We start from the raw sequence: 20,760 nt of genomic DNA, 5'->3' as shown, positions 1-20,760 counted from the left end.
ACTTCTAATAATCTTGTCCTGTCTTTTTTTGTGCCAAACTAGTGCCTTGTTTCACAAGATGGGATGCAGAACCGACTAGCCCACCAACATACCTTACCCATAAATATTGTTAATCAGTGAGCAAAAACGGGTGAAATTTCCTTGGAAACTGGTTTGACTCTGCGGTGGTTAATGGGATCTAATCCAGTAAACGATGTATCGCAAATGCAATCAAATAGAACCGTTGAAAGAATGTGTTTCCATTTATTCCACTTCGGAAATAAGAAAACTTCCGTATGTATCGCACAAAAACTCCCCAATCAAACAGGCCACACATAGACAATTTCTCAGCGTTATATTGGCAGCCACTTGAAGTTCCATCTTAGCAAATGTTCTTACGGTCTACATGTGCTATCAAAATGCTATATCTTTTTCGCGCTGAAATAGTTTTTTTGTACATACTACTCGTATATGCATTGCGATTCTATCTGTTTCGTGGCAATTTGAGGGTGCACCCGCCTGATACCGTTATTGAGTTTGCAAAAAAAAAAAAGGAAGCCTTGCGTACCGTCTTTGTCAAAAGTAACAAGGCTGCATGGTTTGCTTCTAGCTTGTATAGTGGAGCCCTTGTGGCTTTTCTAGAGATCAAAAGGTGTTGGAAGGTAAGAAGACCCCCAGTCCTTGCCTTTAACAACCATTTGAGCTTCAGGGAAGCTGTAAGGGCTCCACTGTACGAGCTAGAAGCAAACCATGCAGCCTGGTTACTTTTGACAAAGACTGTACATTGCCATTCACGTTTCATACAGATAAGCTGAAGTTATTTTTAAATTAAGAAACGCACTTGATTCTTAGTTCCTTATAACGTTGCTTCGACCCCCTGCGTTACGAAAGGTAAACAATAATGGTGTTTAACAACAATACTTATCCGTCACTCGGTTCAGTCAGCCGTATGTCACCGGGTTTGTTACCCAAAATGAATACCAAGCCGTGCTACCTAACAACTTACTAGAGGCAAAATGTACAGTGATCTCAACTGTGCACTTAAAATCTTCCATGACCTTTATATTTTTCAGAAATATTTTAAACAGCCCCTGATTTATATATCATAGGCTTAAATCATTGTCTCTTTCGTAATATCTTGTTTTTTTGTGTAGCATTTCGCTTTTTTTGCGGGCAGTTTGATATGTAACTTATAAGTTAATCCTGGTTGAAGAAGATTACTGGTCGTTTAGAAGCACTGTGTGAACTTTTAAAGTTTGCATTTGTCAATGCTGTGAATACCTGCTGTCGTCAGATTTACTTCTTTTTTTTTCGGGGGGGGGGGGGGGGGGTGTAATTTGGGACATTTAACAGCCTTTTGGTCCAAGGAGTGCTAATGTGTGTACATGTATACATCAGGCATCAAAAGTTCGCAGGGCACACATGTCCTCAAAACACATTGCTTCTGTGTAGCATGGGCACATTGCCTGAAAGAACTCATGCCTAGTTCTCGTCCTCAAGCAAAGGCTGCAGGTTTTGGTTTCCAGGGAAAATCTAATGGGCTCTACAAATTTTAAGTTTCGACTCGCGCTCCAAATAAACTTTTGACGCTTCTTGACAAGTTCCCGCACTGCATTAGGCGGAGTTGGCAATAGAGAGACTGAGCATAACGCACAAGAAGCATGAGAGTAGACGTGCAGCGGAGCGCCGGTTGCCAACAGCTCTGCTAGGTGCGCACCTCAGCTGTCACTGCGCGTGCACAGCAAGTATTCAGGCCGGTTTATCATCATCATCACCATCATCATCAGCCTGACTACACCCACTGCAGGGCAAAGGCCTCTCCCATTAACCCTGTCCTTTGCCAGTTGCGGCCCCTGTATACCCGCAAACTTCTTAATCTCATCCGCCCACCTAACTTTCTGCCGTTCCCTGCTACGTTTGCCTTCTCTTGGAATCCGCTCCTTTACCCTTAAGGATCAGCGGTTTTATTGCCTTCGCATTACATGCCCTGCCCAAGCCCATTTTTTCCTCTTGATTTCGACTAGGATGTCATTAACCCGCGTTTGTTCCCTCACCCACTCTGCCCACTTCTGGTCTCTTAGCGTTACACCAATCATTTTTCGTTCCATAGCTCGCTGCGTTGTCCTTAACTTAAGCTGAACCCTCTTTTCATTAGCCTCCACGTTTCTGCCCCATAGGTGAGTACCGGTAAGATACAGCTGTTGTATCTAGCTGCTTCACGTCTAGTTAATCAGAGCCATGCTATCTAATGTCTGGCCACCGAGGCATCAAATGCGGATATAGGCCGTTTCTTTCCCGCGTGTTGTTGTACAGCGCAGTTAACAGCCTCTTTTCGCGCTTTATGCGGCCGAGATATGCGACACGCACTTGTTACGCGGCCCCAGAGCGGGACCCGCAGCGGGGCAGCCATGCGCGACCGCGCAGCCTTCACGCATGGCTGCAGCAGCCGGTGATGAGATGCCCGGCTTGCGCATACATCGCAGTGAAGACGGTGGCGGAACGCGTGAACCGCACTTGTTCCGTTCTCTCCTAACCGCTCAGCTTTAATCGCAAGTATCCCTAAACATGGATCACCACGTAGAAGCGGCCACAAGACTCGCTTCGCAGTGGGCAGAGGTATAGTGACATTTTGTTTGCGTTTCGGCAGCCCAAGCTTTCTTTCTTTTTACCTGGATTTGTGCTGGTTGCTGCCTGTCTCGCTTCGTCCGCCCGTTTTGCCAACAGGCGATGCGAGCAGGGGGACGTTATTTTTCTCCTTCTTGCTGTGTAAGCTTCGGTTCATTTTATCGCACATTGCAGCCTCTTATTGACGACTACCCTTTCAATACCTGCGCCCCTCATAGCCTGAGTTGCTTCGAGACGTTAAACCCGTTAAACCCCATAAACCAAACCAACCAACCCAATAAAACCTTTCAATACCGGTTCTAAATTGGTTTTGAAAAGCAGTAGTGTTTCAGAGGGCATTGGTTCTGAAAGCACTGAGTCGACGGTTCCCGCATTGCGGCGGCATAGCTGCCCCAAGGCGTGCGTAGTGCGACGCACGCGTGCTGGCGCTACGTCGCGGGATCATGTAGCAGAGAACAAAGGGCTGCCCCAGGGCCGCCAAAGTGTACGAACAGATGGCCCCAGATGCCGGCATACTGCCCGTCGACGCCACTTGCGCACGCGCACTAGCGGCACGGCACTGAGGTAAGCAGTCACTGTATACGCAATGCTATCATAGTGAAGGTGGTCGCAAGCGCGAGCGCAAGCACGTGGCGACAATGATTTGCGCGCGCGTCAACGGAGAGACCAGCGAACTATAACGCACCGAGCTATAATAGCCTTCGCGTAGAATGCACCTCCCATCTACGAGCCACACCGTCATCTCCCCCTTGCAGCTCCCACCGCAAAGCGACTCCGCCAGGCGGTTCTCTCTCCCCGCGGTGCCTGCAGCGTCAAAGTGGCGCGGCGACGCACGCCCACCCTGGTTGCAGATCCGGTAGCGTGGCGAAAGCCGCTGCGTCATCGCGCGACACGTCGAGCAGATTGTCGGAACTGACTCGTCGCGGGCGTGGTTAGCATGAGCGCTGGGGAGAACGCAGTCTGCGAAGGCCAAATCGTAGTAGGCCCGTAATGAGGAAGGGGCGCTCAAAGCGTGCGCGAGCAGCCGGGAAATTAGGAGAAATGAAATACTGCTGGTGCCACCGTCGCGCGCTATCTCAAGCAAACTGCGAGACGCCAACAGAGTTTTAATGCGTTCGCAGTTAGCTTGGCGTCTCAGAAAAAAACTTCTGACTTCTTGGTCCCGATACGCCCTGATTGGTCGAGGTAGGCCACATGACCTTTTGACGTCATCACAACCCTTCTACCGTGGAAACCTGGCCACCGGTGCGTGAGCAGCTTCTGCCCATTGTGGCTGGTGGCCGCGGTGGCCACCTGCAAAAAACGCAAAATTCTAAAAAAAAAAATTTTTTTTCAAGTAGCCAACCCCACACAACATGTTAAGGTGGATTAGCGGATCGGATTAATATATCCTAAACGATAATGCAATGGAAGGTACTCGAACATTCTAGGAGATGATTCATGCACACAATTTAAAGTCTTGGCGGAAAATCGCAAGAACATACATCACAGCAGACAACCTAAATGCCGTCGCGTTTTTTTTTATTTGAACGTGTGTTTAAGCAGGCCCCAAAGTTTTTTCGGGAACGTGTCTGTGAGGCCAGGCTACCACGCCATTCACTCTCAAGCGGTGTTCGCAAGCAGTGTTCAGGGAGTCTTATTCGGCCTTCATGTCACGGGAGTGGCGGGAAAAAAAGTTCCATTGTAAGAATCAATTTTCCAAACAATAAATGCTTCATTTGCTACCGAAGCAACGGCCACAGAAAGAGCTATGTACTGCATATCTACTAAAAACATTTAATAAAGATGCTCCCCGTCTTCCCTTAACCATGCACAGTGCGTATTCTCTACTTGCAGCGGACATCACATACTGCTTAGTTGGGAAGTTTATTGTAATTAATAAAGGGGCAAACATTGAGTTTTTTTAAAATTGCCGCGGTTCACACACACACACACACACACACACACGCACACACACACACACGCACACACACGCACACACACACACACACGCACGCACACACACACACACGCGCGCGCACACGTGCACGCGCGCACACGCGCGCACACACACGCACACACACACACACACACGCGCGCACACACGCACGCGCGCACACGCGCGCGCACGCACGCGCGCGCGCACGCACGCACGCACACTATTTCTCTGAGCTAAAAAAGCTCATCCCGGGCAAGCTACTTCGAGAGTAGCTTGACTAGGTCCGGAGTCCTTATACGCAACAGACAGCATACAGCACTGATAAAAGTAACAAAGCATCTATAGGATGAGATTACGTAAGTCACGAAACTTCAGTGGGCAGTGGAGACGAGACATGTAAAGTATTTCGATCAAATAAATCGGAGTGAAAATGGCACAATATGACAGCCAAGAGAGACAATATAGGACATCATTATCAGATATCAAGAACACAATGCAGCTAAGCAATTGTAAATAATAAAGACCTGAGGATAAAATAAGACAGATGTTCTCTAAGAGATACGATATAGAGACCCGTGAATTTTTACATTCAAATGCGATGCATTCAGAATGGTAGAAGAGCACACAACATAGAATATTTAAGAGAAAGAAGTGTCCACCACACAAGTAATGCTGCAATAAAAAAGATTGTTGAGAATCGAGACAGGAGAGAACGGATGCAGCCAAACAAAGGAGTGCTAACACCAGTGAAGATTTACCTATTTATTTACCTACAGCGCCAGCATTGGGTGAAGACTTAAATTAAAGATATTCGCAGGCCAGCAACAAAACTAATCAAGAAGCAACGACAACACCAAACGCAAAAGAAACGAAAACGCACTTTTAAAGAGGATGACGCATCCAGAGTAAAAAAAAAAAACTTTCATACACGAAATAAGTTTCACACACGAGATAAGCTTCCATACACGAGATAACTTTCATACATCCCCATCACCAGCCTGACTACGCCCACTGCAGGGCAAAGGCGTCGCCCATGTCTCTCCAAATAACCCTGTCGTTAGTCAGTTGCGGCCACTGTATCACCGCAAACGCAAATTTGTTGCATTGATTGAGACAGAAGGTAGTATGCACAAGCTTGCGCTTGCTGCATGCACATTTGTGTGCTTCCTATGCTGGCATCTGTCTGTTCTTGATGTTGGATGTGCTGAAGCTGGATGGCAGCTCTGTTGTGCAGTGCAGTGAAGCATGCGTGAATTTTCACTACCTGTGGTTCTTTAAAATGCGTTAACATTTCGCAGGTCAAGTGCAATATGTAGTACGTGGTCTTTACATGCCAAAGCTGTAGGTGGTCTATCGCAGATGCGGAATAATTTCGACCATCATCATCATCAGCCTGATTATGCTCACTGCGGGATGAAGCCCTCTCCCTTATATCGCCGATTAACCGTATCATGTGCCAATTGCGACAACCGCATCCTTGCAAACTTCTTAATCTCCTTCACCTGCCTAACTTTACGTCACCCCCTGTTACCTTTGCCTTTTTCTGGAATCCAGTGCGTTACGCTTTAACGACCGCCAGTTATCCCGCCTTACCATTGCAGCCAGACTTCCTCCAACATGAACTGCGTACCAGTCAATGTGCTCAAGTTTCTCCGGTAAAGGTTCTCGAGATGTCTATTGACGCCACGAGAGGAGTTGGCTTGGGGACATTAGTGGCGCCATCTCCGTGATGAAAGAATAGGTCCCCTCATTGCTCCACCAAATCAGCAGACCGCTTCCTGAACTCACTCTTTACATTCTGAGTGCTGAGCCCATTCCTCCTCTGGTTTGCACCGCGTCAGTCTCAAAATGCAGGCGTTTTGCAGCGTGCAATTTTTCACCCTTCCGTACTGCTCTCATGACGTCACCTTTGGCTGCGATATTCTATCCCACAACCGTGGTGTCGCTGAGGGTGTTTTCTCGTGCACTGCCTGTAAACAACGGAAGTAGAAGGCAGTTTCATTTCAAGGGTGATTATTGTTTATGAATGAATGTTTATTTTCGACAGAAATACAAAAAAAGTCTGTCGAGGAGGCTGAAAAAAAGGCAACGAATGCCTGACTAAGTGTCAGCCCCCTTTCTGAAAACACAAAACACTCGAGCAACAGGGGGTAAGAAAAATTACATAAAGTATATACATACACTTAAAATGGAAGGTAAGTAACATGCAATCAATAATAAAAACAGTGAACGCAAGTTATACTTTCAAGGAAAACAATCACAGCTGAATAGATAACAGGTACAAGTTCACTTTTTTTTTTGAAGTTTCCTAGAGATGGCGATTCTTTTACAATACTGAGGATGGTAGGATGATGATTTAGGAAATCTGGAATTATAAAAGATAGCTTTTGCATACCATAGTTTGTCCTTATCTTGCCTGTGTTGTACGTAGTGTGTCTTGTATTATATGTGTGCTCTTTTGGAAGGTATGTTTTGAAAAAGGCGCTTTCATTATGGCTGATCTCTCGAAATATTACAATAGCTGTTTTTTTGTTAATAAGATTTTGTATTGTTAATGTACTATTCTTCTTGAAAAGGGGCGCAGAATGACTTCTATAGGGCGCATTTTCAACGACACGCATCATACGTTTCTGCAAGGTTAGCAAGCTGTCGATGTTAGTTTTCGTCGTGGTACCCCAGACAGATAAACAGTATTGGAGGCGCGAATGTACTAGGCTATAGTACAACTGTTTTTTTAATCGAGAAGGAAAGAGATGCTTTAGTTTATTAATAATACCGATGGATCGTGCAATGTTGGTTTTCACGCTGTCGACGTGGGCGGTCCAGTTTAAGTTTTCTTCAAACGTAACACCAAGGAACTTATGGCAAGTGGAGCGCTGGACGACTTCATCACGGAATTTGATTACTATGCTGTCATCAATGCACTTGTTACGAGGGCGAAAGGCAACGTATTTTGTCTTTTTAATGTTTAGTTCTAACTTATTTACTCGAAGCCATTCCGAAAGATTACCGAGCCAGATATTTGTTTCTTGTTGGAGAGCATACAAGTTTTCGCCAGAAAAAAAAACATTAGTGTCATCAGCGTATATAATTATGTCAGGTGTTAGGGGCACGTTTGTAATGTCATTAATGTATAAGAGAAAAAGAAGCGGCCCCAGAATGGACCCCTGCGGAACACCGAATTTAATTTCACCAAGTGATGATTTGTGGTTTTGAATGTCGGTATACTGGAGTCGGTTCGTTAAGTAGTTTTTAACTAAGTTAAGAGCGGTACCTCTGATCCCATACTCATTTAACTTTTGAAACAAGATATCATGCTTAATAGAATCAAACGCTTTTTTAAAGTCTAGAAATATTCCTATTGTATACAACTTGTCTTCAAAATTACTTATTATTTTTTCTTTAATGTTTAGCAGCGCCGTTTCGGTACATTGGTGTTTCCGGAAACCGTACTGGTGGTCTGTTAAAATGCTGTTTCGGGTGCAGAAATTTAAAATCCTGTCATTAATAGCTTTCTCTATGACTTTTGAAAAAACTGGTAGAACTGAAATCGGCCTGTAGTTGTTCATGTCGTTTCTGTCTCCCCCTTTAAAAATTACCGTTACTCGTGCAACTTTTAACTCATCGGGAAATGAACCAGTACACATTATTAAATTACATATATGTGCCATAGGCTTACTAATAAGCGCCACCACAGCTTTTATTGGTTCTGCCTTTATGCAATCCACACCACATGATGTGGAATTTTTTAACTTGGAGAATAAGCTACTTATTTCAGCTTCGACTGTTGGTGCAAGAAACAGAGATTTTCTCATACTGCATGGAATATATGACTGATAATTCGGGCTGTCAGAAACGAAAGCATTTGACGCACCACAATTTAAGAAGTGCTGATTAAACTTATCTGCCAGCGCAGTCCCTGTGAATACGACACCGTTGTCAGTGAGCTCAGAAATTGAGCTGTGTTCACTGTGCGGGAGCAGATTATTCAATGATTTCCAGACTTTTTTTGGATCATTAAGAATATGAGTAAACTTATTCTCATAATAGCTCTCACGCGCCAGCTTGATGTCGCGGCTTAGCTTATTCCTTACCTTTTTGAATTCCGATAGGTATTCTGGTTGCCTTGTCTTTATGAAAGTGGTAAAAAGCCTATCTCGTTCTTTAATCCGTTTTAAAAGCGCGGTATCAACCCAAGGTTTTCTACATTTCTTGTTTCTTCTTGCTTGTCTAAGAGGGAATGCCTTGCAATAAAGTTCCTTGATTTTACTAACAAAAAGGCTGTACGCCTTAAGAGGATCCGTCAACGTGTATATCTCGGACCATTCGATTTTGCTTACTAATGCATGAAAATCAGCAATCGTGTTCTTGTTTATCAGTCTGTATTTTGAGTTGCTGTCCTTCTTGAGCTGCGGTCTTATTTTAGTCTCACGTGTGAAAAATAAGAATATCGGCATGTGATCGCTTACGTCAGTTGTGAGGACACCCGATTCTAATTCAGTTGTTCGCGTCGTGAAACATAAGTCAAGTAGGCTCTCAGAACCATTCGTCACGAATGAAGATTTTCTTTTTAACCTTTTCAGGTAAAACTTTTTGGTTGCTTGCTAGCATGTCTGCAAAATTATTGTTGGCGATATAAAGGCAGCGATCACGTTTGCCGTGTAACTGCGGCACAAAGATTCTTCGAATTGGATAGCGAACGATAATCTCGAAGGCTCTCGACTCGATAACCTTCGAAAGTGCCCATGTCACAGGTATTGGGTAGTTGCACTGGTCTCCCGGCAGTGACGAAAAGCAGTTGGCGTGAGTATTCCGCAAGCCGCCGTTCTTGCGCTCACCTTGGGGGGGGGGGGGGGGGGGGGGGGGACGCATCACTCCCGACGGTTCACGGTCGTTCGAGCGCGCAGCCAGTCCGCGGCAAAAAGCTGTGGGCAGGTGATTCCAATTTGGGCGGCAAAGGAAACGAGGCGCCACCTTTGCGGCGGACGCATTCAGCGCTTCTGGCGGTCGCCCCAGATGGGCTCGTCGACAGTCGACGACCTGAACACGCGCGCCAACAAGCGCGGCCGACAAAGGCCTCGCCGACCCAAAACCTGCGTGCAGAGATAAGGTGGCGCCTGCTTCTGCTTAGCGGCCGCTGATGGGAGCGAGTGGCCTCGGGAGGCCCTAATTGTGCACCGGCCGGGAACGGTGAGTGTGCTGCGCCATGTGCCGGTCTGCTCCCGGCATGTGCATGCATCTGCGATAAGGCTGGCAAGTAAGGCACACGCTGCACGAACAGACGGGTCGCAGGCGATGTCCACAAGGGGGCCCCGCAGGAGGTGTACACAGGACCCTTAGCGATGTTACGCAATTCTTAAGAGTAGCAATCCGGTTCGCACCGGTGGGGATGCACTTTGGATGGGCGTAAGGAGCGTGAAATATACGGTTATAGTGGTGACAAGACTGTTTCTTGTAATTAGTTTCCGGTGGAAAAGTTTCCGGAGACAGCCATCGACGTAGAACTGCACGGCATCTGAAACGCAGTTTCGCAGTGACTATAATCCGCCACAATATATAGAGAACCACTTTCTTGGAACCCGCAAGATTTAACGGTTTAAAGGCTTGTTTTTCTGCATGACCAAAGAAATATTTCTCTTGACCAGCTTACGTTTGCAATGAATTTTTTATATGTGATGGGCAAATGTGTCGACACAAGCTAATGGGCTTTCGCTTTGCATGAAACGCTGTAGTTTTTACGGGAAAAAAATCTTATTTCATAAGGTGTCGAAAACGCTGCTTTTGAGAAGTATCGATCTCCACAACCAGAAAACAAAACTTTTGTAGAAGCTCAATGTTTTTTTTTTTCTATAAATGCCAGCCAACTCCTCTGTTGGCAGCAGGGAAAAAGTATTTTGTGAATCTTGACAAAAGAAAGATCGCCAACATCGTTTATAAAGTTATAACTGCCATGAAGAACGATTTTCAGGGAAATAATGGCACACGATAAATTGAGAACTTGAGGCTGAAATTTTTCACCGCATTTATCAGTGCTTCCTAATACCGTCAGAGAACAGTCATACTTTTAGACAGATAAGTTCTTTTAGTCAGTTCTTCACATCTCAAGTAATTGAAAAATTGCAAGAAACGGCTAACTTTTGACACCAGTTTGAAAAAAAAAATAGATGCTCTGATTTCTTTTAACATTTCCCTGAAAAACCTCTAGTAGGTCGTAATTCTAGGCCAGTATTAAAGTGTAACGGTACATTATTTTAAAATATAAAATTACATGTCCAATGGACATAATATTCGTTCAGTTACCATTAGTGGAATAATATTGGTTAACGAGAGTAATGATTACGAATAGCACTTCCGATTTAATGCGCTCATTACCAGAATGACAGAATTGGAGAAAATATCTCAGAAGCATTGTTTTGCTTGTAAACTTTGTTAATAAGTCGAAACATGAATGTTTGCTTCTTCACGAAGTATATTCTTACCAATGGGAGTCAGAATTTTGCCCCTACTTCAAGAGCGTTTGCAGACTATCTAGTTCGCGACCAGAGTCATAAAGCGGTTAGTTCAAATTTCCACAGCCTCTCCATCAGGTAGAGAGAACTTGGGGCAAAGGTGCAGCAATTAGTACAGCGGTGTTTGGTGTTTCTGGAACTCGAAAATCTGACACGATAGCCCCTTAATCCCAGAATTAGTAAAATGCACCGCGCTTCCTTGCTTAAAAAAAGTTGTATGATGCAACAAACTCATACAGTTTGTCATACAAATATCATAAGACTTATCATGCAAATCATAGAAAATTATCATACAAATGTCATACATTTCTGTAAAATCATTCAGTCATCATGGAGATGTCATAGAATATTATAGAGATGTATGATATATCATACAAATCATATGATATTCTATGATGAAGCCTCTGTGAGGTTAGTGCATCATAAAACTTCTTTTCAGCAGGGTTTTGGGCAAGCTACTGGCGCCGCCGTCCTCGGGAAGGGTAAGCGTTGCCAGAATTATGTAATGTTTGTCACAAGCCAATTTAGATTCAGTATTGAGAACGTGAAGCTAACAGCGACCTAGGAGTGAGATGGTATTATTGAGAAGCTTCAACTTCTTTATAGTAGCTAAAAACATCTTAAAGCAAGGTTACAGAATTATTACCCAAAGCTACACAAGATCTTTCCCAACGGGATCAGAAGCGAGTCAAACCTGAGTATAAAATATTTTTTTTCTGTATTTTCACTTTTCCCAGTGAAATGTAACCGCACACCGTTTGCAAAAACACGTCTTTCAGGTGCACGTCTCAACGCGGCCGGTGTTTCCGGCCACTGGGCAGAGCAAAGCGACGGCAGTGGACAACTTCTATGTCCTCACTCAATGTGAGGACATAGAAGCCTTCTTTGCCGCACTTGAAAAAAAAACCTAAACGAAATGAGCATTCAGCGCAGTCAGCTCACTAACTTTCAGGACAGGATGTAAGAGTGAAAGAGAGTAACCACACGATCAGAACCGATGTAGGCAAAGCTTATCCGGCTTGCAATATCGTTTTGGGCAATAGTTGATGTTCTTGTGCGGGACCATTCACTGTGTGCATAGCAACATGAGAGGGTCCCTTTTGTTGGTAATACAGTTTACGGAAACGGAGTCGTGCGCCTGCAAAAGCTTTTTATTCGAAGATGATCGCGTTTTCTCTACGACAACTTCGTCTGAGACACTCAAACTGAAGCGATTACCAATGCGCAGAATAAATTTTGTTAACATACTTTGCATGTGCGAGCACCATCACTCCAAAACTCTTATATATAAGCTAGAAAAGAGTTAGTGGGCTAATGTGCGCTTCCAATGTTCTGAATAAAGGAAGGCCAAGAAGTACCTATTATTACCAGAGCCGCGACTCCAGTTTACAACAAAGCCAAAATTAACGAACCAATATAAAGTGCACAGAGATATTGACATTCACATTCGAAAATGTCGCCGCCTTACACCGCTTGTAAAATAATTTTTATGCGGGGTCAAGGGTTATATCAAATGCGTGTATACAACAACAAACAATATATAAAATTTCAAATCAAATTATAATATTGAGGTTATTAAAGACAGAATACTCGCTTCGCATTGAGGCCGTACCCCAGGCCCGGTTATGCAATCCCATCGACACGTAGAGTTTTTTTTTTTTTAACGCGGTGGAGAATTGCGCGGCACCGCGATTCGAACCCCCGTCCTTTTGCACGCAAGGCGGATGCTCCCTCCCCGGCATCGCTGCCCTTTTATTATAAATATAAAATAAATTACGATATGTTGGAGAAAGAATGATCACGGGGCGCTTAATTATTACGACATGACAGTGCGTTACCATTAGGTCTTCTTGCTTTTAATTGCTTCCCATATACTTTACTATTATATGCTTTGCCATGTACTCCTTAGCTCATTAGAGGCTCTTTGCTCAGAAAACTGCTGAGAAACTTGGATTTATTCTTTGCTCAGTCATTCCGTGTAAGGCCTTTACAGTTTCATTATCATCATCACCAGCCTCACTACGCCCACTGCACAACAAAGAACTCTCTCATATTCTCCAATTAACACTGCCCTGTGCCTGCCGCGGCCACCATATCCTCGAAAAGTTATCTTATCCACCCACCTAAATTTACCCTACCGGAAAGATACAGCGTTGTATACTTTGCTCTTGAATGATATTGGGAAACTGCCATTCATAATCTGAGATAACCTGTCATATGCGCTCCACCCCATTCTTATTTTTCTAGTTATTTCCCTCTTATGATACGGGTCAGCGGCCACTGCCTGCCCTAAGTAGACATACTCTCTTACTACTTCCAGCATCTCCCTACCAGCTGCGAACTGCTGTTCCCTTGCTAGACTGTTGAACATTACTTGGGTTTTCTGCATGTTAATTTTCAGACCCACCGTTCTGCTCTGCCTGTCTAACTCACTGATCATGCTTTGCAGTTCATGTCCTGAGTGGCTTAGGAAGGCAAGGGTTAATGACGTCCTAGCCAAAATCAAGAGGAAAAAATGGGCCTGCGCAGGGCATGTAATGCGAAGGCAAGGTAACCGCTGGTGCTTAACGGTAACGGAGTGGATTCCAAGAGAAGGCAAGTGTAGCAGCGGGCGGCAGAAAGTTAGGTGGGCGGATGAGGTTAAGAAGTCAGCGGGGATAGGGTGGCCGCAGCGGAGATGCCTTTGCCCTGCAATGGGCGTATTCATGCTGATGATGACGTCAAAAGGTTATCGAGGTTCATAAAACGCCAAAGGGAAACACGTTTAGCACAGGGTGGGCTAAAAGTGATAAAGGCAACCGATGATTCATTAAAAGAAAATGCAAAATGGCACGAGGTGTAATGGGCCATAGCGACATCATTGAATGGGATCTAAAAGGACGATAACGGAATCAAATTGCACAAAAAGGTAAACACCAAAAAAATACATATGAAACAACATAAACTCTACGTAATTGACTTCGTGCGCTGAACTTTTCAGGTCGCCGCATAAAAGACATCCGCACACTCGTTCTTTACTCAGGAAAATCTTACACAAGAAGAGCGATGCATCGCTAGCGCACTGCAGGCCCTTTTTCCTGGTCAAAAAGGCTTCTTTCGATTCACGCTGAACGCTTCATCTGCTCCTTGGCAAAACAACAGTTTCATAAAGAACTCGCCGGCGCAGTTTGCAGTCGTTAAAATGTAGCGGCAGAAAAAGTTTCATTTCCATGTCACGCCCGCTTATGCTTGAAAAATGAGGGAAGGAAAAAACCGAACGCCCTCGAGCGCGGGTAACGCCGACAGTAAATTTCCTTGGGGGGGGGGGGGGCAAGAGACGGCGCTGTGGACGTGCTCAGTGCACTTGCGATGCACAGGCGAGGAAGCAGGTGAGACACCGCGCATAAATCAGGGGACGCGACCGGCTGCCGGCCCATCCATAATGCCGTTGGGTTTCCTCGCCGCCTGGCGGGGAGCGTGTCGTCGTTTGTGAGGGTGCGCCGATTGGCTGTGGCTATACGTGAGCGGACACGACGAAAGAATTCTTTGCGAGCGCGCTCTTGGCTGCTCGGCGTCATGTCAGTACCTGACGCAGCAGGTATCTAAGAATGGCAGCGTGCTTCGCTCTCCAATTCGGCTGTGCAGGGTGTTTCACCTAAAACTTTAAGCGATATTCAGATATACGCTCTTTGAGATAAGAGCGCGCTTTCTTTGGTATGGCACAGTCAGCGGTGCTCAATTCAATTCATTTATTTGACCGCATATATACATGGTTGGAGCTCTTGGGCAAAAAGCTGCTCGGGGCAGCTTGACCAGGCCCAAGAGACCGTAACAATGTAGAGCAGTGCCGATACATGATTGAAATATAACAAAAGAAAAAACAATATTATATGGAATATTATATACAAGGAAAACACGGCTAGTGTTCCAATACAAAAACTGTCTATGTATATCTTATACTGAAACATATTACATGTTGAAAAAGACCGTCGTAAGCGACATAATTACGCAATGGACGTCAGTATTTGATAAAAAAACACAATGTGATCAAATGATGGACAGACATTTAGGATTTTATTGTGCGTTTAGAAATTGTTCCCGTAAGTCGCTTCTTGTGGGCTTAGCGTCGAATACAACTAAGACGTGTTAACTAGTAAGCTGATTAATTAATATTTGAAGTATTACAGGTGCATCCAGATCACGGTGAATTGCATGCAGATTTAGATTTCCGAGAGTTTCGTCGCTGCTGCAGGGCAATGAAATTGTTGGCTGCTCGAGGGCAAAACCGCCGCTGGGGCATTCTCAAGACGGGCGCCGCCCAGCTGCGCAGTTTTCGGTCGCGTGGCAACCAAAAATTCCCTGCCCTACAGCGGCGATGAAACTTCCACTTTCGAACACCTGAAAACTGACGCTGATATTACGTAGTGAGCTAAAAACCTCTAAATACATGAGGAGCCTAAATGTGACAGTTATAAAAAGTCAGCCATTAAAAGTTAAGCACCCTGCCCTTACAAAAACAGTTTTAGACAGTCTATAGAGTGTCCACAGACTTTTGTCTATTAAGTCTATAGACTGTGTATAGACATATCCTAGAGAACAGTCTACAGGCAATAAAAATGCCATAGGCAGTCTATAGACAATCTATAGATTTATGAGCATACACTTTTAGTAGACTTTTCTCTATAGACAGTTTATAGACAATGGATAGACTAAAAGCAATATCTATAGGCAGTGAATAAGAAGTCTATAGACCAATTTTATAAGGGTACTGTTGGCACGCCTTAGCAGTGCCTTGAGACACAATGCTGCGGACGATACAACAACAAAACGCTCTTTAACCAAACAAAGAATATGAAAAAAACAGCCAACTTTATTAGCAGAAACATCCTCCACAATTGCGCATCGTTATTATTGGATGCGTATTACACATAACATTAATTCCCTTCACTGCGGCGTCCCTCATAGGCCATGGGTGGCGTTGGGACCCTATCACATCATTATAACTATCGCGCTGTTGACTGATTTGTCAGATTTTATTATAGTTTAGCGCCGGCGGTTATCCTTGATGACTGCTCGATGAGCTTGATTGCTTTTCAGTGTTGCGTAAGAGGGAGGACTCTGTGCAGTCTCAGAGCGACTGCAGATGTGCGGCGGCCCCTCTTATTCCTCACCCTTGCCACACCTGCCGGTGTCGATGCGACACAACACGCTTTACAGCAAGCAGGATAAAACCACCGGAAGGGACACACAGTGAAGATTCCATGTAACGCCCATACTGATGACATCGGAGGTGCGCACCAAAAATATTACTAGAAGGAGGGATAGATGCTTCCCACAATGTGAAAGCGATAGCCACCTACTACCGCCTCAGGGGTTTAGTCAAGCTATATTCTTTTCTCTCTATCGGACTACATGATGCGTAGCTAAGTAAATCTTTTTCCCTCTTGGTAGTATGGTGCGCTTCCAAAATTTTCCACTGCGTTATTTTCCCCCCGCACTTGAAGGATGGTTTTGTTTACTGGGGTCTAACGTCTCAAAGCGACTAAGGCTATGAGAGACGCCGTAGTGAAGGGCTCCGGAAATTTCGAGCCCCTGTGGTTCTTTAACGTGCACTGACATCGCACAGTACACGGGCCTCTGGAATTTCGCCTTCATCGAAATTCAGACGCAGCGGCCGGGTTCGAACCCGCGTCTTTCGGCTCAGCAGCCGAGCGCACTAACCACTGAGCCACCGTGGCGGGGCTACTTGAAGGATGGCAATGCTCTGTTAGAGTGGAGCGCCGGTGGCCGCCTTGGGAAGTTTGCCCCCTCATTTGAAGGAAAACATATGCCCCCTGAGCAGGACATTAATAGATTGCCAATCTGTGTTCTTCATTGTGTTTGCGTCCACTTTCCCTGTTTTCCTATTTATATTTTTTTTGTTTACGAGATGCTGCAGGCTCAGTACCCAGGCAGGAGTGACTTGCAGAAAAGTTCTGAGCAACATATACAAGAAGCACGAAAACACAACTGCACAAAACACACTGCATTTGCTAACACCTAAAAAAAAAGAGTAGGCACCCAATGCTTCCACGATGTGACTGCATGAACACGCTCAGTGGACACGAGAAACACGTATAATAGTCACTACAGGAGACAAGAATTCGGCAAACCCTAAATCCTGGTTCCAGCGTATCAAAGAACTTGCAGGCAAGCTATTCGAGTTCACGTTTGGCAAGTCCGCAGCTCTTTCGTTGCCGTGCACAGCTAGGAACGCCAGAACCCGAACGACACCGTGACTGTGCGCGCCGCTGTGGGAAGCCAAGGCGGCGAGGGGTGTATGCGCGACGCTGGCTGGGACCAGTGCCTTATCGATGCGCGGCGGGAACGATATCCCGCGAAGCTCTTTACGCCCGCGGCGATAAACGCTGAAGGCCGCCGCTTCGGAGGCAGCCCACCACCAAACGACACAGAGGGGAAAGAAACATCCTGAGAGGGGACCGCCGTCACTGCGCCAGTTATTTTCACGTGGGCTAAGGCGTCTGGCGACAAGCAGATACTTTTCCCCCAGACCGCTCTGCTTCGTCCGCGCGCCGACGCAAATGGTGCGGTATACTTACACCACAGCAACATATGGGGCATGAACAGGGGTCCTGGCTGTTATATTAGTGGTTTTTGTTTCCACTGATGAAGTAAGAGAATTCGGGAAAAAAAAAGCTTTCAACAATACCTAGCATTAAGTCGTTTTGAGTTCCATGCACTTTTACACCATGGTATGTTTCTGTCTTGCTCGAAATCCCTCTTTGAATATCTCAATATCGCTGAAAATAAGCATAATACTCCGCCTGTTTGCATCAATACAGGAACAAACCATGGTAACGAATAAATAACATGTTGAAGAAACTCGGACCGACTTCGTGGGAAAATTAAGGACTACATGAAAACCAGTGATGTTACAAAATACGCCTATCAATAAGCTAAAAAAGAAAACAGAGGGCGCCATCAGTACATTGAAGTCATTTGTTTTAAAAGACCATTTTAGAACACTCGGGGAGCGCCAATGTCGCACAGCACACGGCCGTTTCACGGAGAGGCTGAGAAAAGCGTCGCCGCGGTGAGAGAGCGCATTGCGGGATGTGCAGACGACACGTGGCCGAACGCCTTGGTCTCTTTAATCCGAACGCCTTACCCAATAGCGGCGGAACATTTAGAGAGATAAGCTTTATTTTCCATCAACGGTTGTAGAGGCCAGGTTAAATCGTGCAACCGGAACTTGACTGGTACACGTCCACTACTCAGGGCACAGGCCAGAATCCGTTTCATTCGAAGCATGAAGCACACGGCTGGTGCGCAGAAGCCGCTCAGACGATTGTCCACGTGTCGTGAGGGCAGGTCGAACCCCAAGGCCTGGAGCGCACACCGTCACGGATGGGTAAGGAACCTCGGAAGGCTCCCTTAAAATGCATTCAGCGAAAGCGCCCGAATGCTTTATTCCGTCTCCCAGCGACAGCCGGACCTATGACGTTCCTGGACAGAATCGCCCCGCATGTCCTCACCACACGCGACTTACAGCCGCTAAACACAGGTGCAATTTTGAGAAAAACAAGCCTGGCAGATTTCCGAATTGCAATCTGCCGATCCATATGTTCGCTGCGCCACAGACGAACACCACACTTCTACAGCGAGAAAATTACTGCCACCGTCGCTGCCAAAAGTAAGCAGAAAGTTCGGATTGCTTTCCAGCCGTGTACAGCACCCCTTAAAGGTAAAAAGGCCTCCCGAGGCGAGGACAAAGGTTCTCCCGACCTTGCACAGATTGGGGTGTCGTAAGTGCTCATACGCTCCAGTGAATGGTCATTTTGGCAAAGACTCGATAGCGACACCACTGTTGCCTACAGGTGGCGCTTCACTATGCGGGGCGCGTGGAGAGGCGGAGGAAACGGCTGAACACTTGACACATTACTCTAAAAGGGCTTCCCCCTACAGTTCAAAGCAGCGGGCCTGATTTATTCAAAAGGCTGCTGGGGTTTAAGGACCGTAAGAGGGTAGAACTAACTAAGCGAAGGTTATATGACTGGTGGCTAAAACCAACACAAGGGTGAAGTTTCGCGAGCCATGGCTAGGTGGCTTGAGCCACCGGCCGATTGAAAGGGCTTATCCATCCTGCGCACCTCGAGCGACTTTGCTCTGCTGAAGCCGCGTAGTTGGCTTGTCGGCTATATACGGAAAGGCGCGGTAGCCATCTCACAGCGAGGGTCGTTCCATTGCATTCAGCAAAGGGTAGCAGGGGCAGAGATGCAAAAAATGACGTTAGCGGTAGCACTCTCTGAACGGCGCCATTTACGCCACGAGCCTAAACTTTGTAAATTTTTGCTTCCACGCCATGGCAGAAACGGTAGCGCAGCACTAATGCTGAGCTGAAGCGGCAAGATGCGTGCGACGAATCCCGTTACGCTCATCGCGCGGTGGTGCTTGCGACGCATGCGTACTTAGCCCCAGTCGGGGATGTCGTTGCGGCAACAAAATGAAGCGCCATCAGAGACCGCGCTGCAAACTAGTTAACAGGATTGTTGAGAAACTCTCTGATGGTGCGCATGGCGTCAGTGACAACATATCAGAAAACTGGGAATATCAATTAATTGAAGCAATTAGAGGAGACGAACGAAGAAACGAAACAGACTAAGCTTAATAAGAGTAAATAAAATATCAGTAAGTGATCGCGAAAACAGGACATCCAGTTGTTCGCACTCGAGAGGAGAGACCAACGTGAATAAAGCGATTCATGCGGCCGGGAAAGACGCTCACCTGTGTCATGAGCCTGTCGGCGCCGGTGCCTTCTTCGTCCTTGAATATGATATCCGCATTGTAGTTGGGCACAAGGTCTCGGAACCTCTTGTGGCTGCGGTCCACGCGCCCCTCGGGCAGTCCGCTGGCTGCCAGCATGTTCTCGGGCACATTGGGCACGTGCTGCTTGAACACCAGCGGCGTCAGCTTGCGCGGGCTTCGCCGTCGGCCCCCGCCGGGACCCGGCGAGCAGCCGCGCGCCGTCGACGCGCAGAGCAGCACCACCAGCGCGCAGCAGCAGCAGCAGAGCCGGGCCGGACCCGGGCCCCGCATCATCAGGTCACCGAGACCCGGTCACGGACCCACCAACGACGCAGCATGGTCGCGTCTCGCTGCTCAGCTGCGCAAACGTGCCTCTCGGCGAACGCCCTCTCCGCACCGCTTGCTGCGATTGGCTCCCTCGGACCCCGCCTCTCCCGTCACGTGACGTAGGTGCTCGCTTCCGGTACAGCACGCCAGCACCGCCTTCTCCTCTCCATCCAGCACCCGTCCGTGAGGATCCCGGAGGCTCGCGAGAGGAGAAGGGGAAAGAACGCGTTCGGGCCCCGCTGGGCCCCGGACCGTTTTCGCCGCGCCCAGCGGGGATGCGCGGAACACGTCGGTGTGGTGTTGGTTGCTGCGTGTCGGCGAAGTCCGGCTCTGTGCTTGCGGCTCGACACGTCCGCGGCTTCTCCGATTTCCCGGTGTCGGCACTTGCGCGCGATTTTCTCGCGTACGGCAGCTGCTCCAGCGATGCCGGCTGGGCCACTCCTCCCGCGCTTTCGTTGTGCCGCAATCAGGGTGCGAGCCTTTCTCGGCTGTTTCCTATCTTTTTCGCCCTTCTACGGTGCCTTCGACGAAAATTTTGCAAATCAGCTTTAGCTGCGTCCGCGTTTTTTCTGTCGCATTATTTTCGCTGCTAAACCAATATTGACCACTGCTTTGCCG

General features: G+C 46.7%; 1 protein-coding gene across 1 annotated transcript in view; it reads right to left on the bottom strand.

Annotated features, from left to right (window-relative positions):
- hh (hedgehog signaling protein) overlaps positions 1 to 20,186 on the bottom strand; it is a 104,346-nt gene extending 84,160 nt beyond the window's left edge. Inside the window, exon 1 of the mRNA XM_089547585.1 lies at positions 19,795 to 20,186. Within this exon, the coding sequence (XP_089403711.1) occupies positions 19,795 to 20,109 (315 nt within the window). The 5' untranslated portion in view covers positions 20,110 to 20,186. The remainder of the gene's footprint in view (positions 1 to 19,794) is intronic.
- Positions 20,187 to 20,760: the final 574 nt, after the last annotated feature.

The sequence above is a fragment of the Amblyomma mixtum genome, chromosome 6 (genome assembly GCF_055824585.1).
Source record: "Amblyomma mixtum isolate Tamu chromosome 6, ASM5582458v1, whole genome shotgun sequence".
Classification (NCBI taxonomy): Eukaryota; Metazoa; Arthropoda; class Arachnida; order Ixodida; family Ixodidae; genus Amblyomma; species Amblyomma mixtum.
Note: the sequence above shows the minus strand (reverse complement) of the source record. Positions and strands in the feature narration are given on the sequence as shown.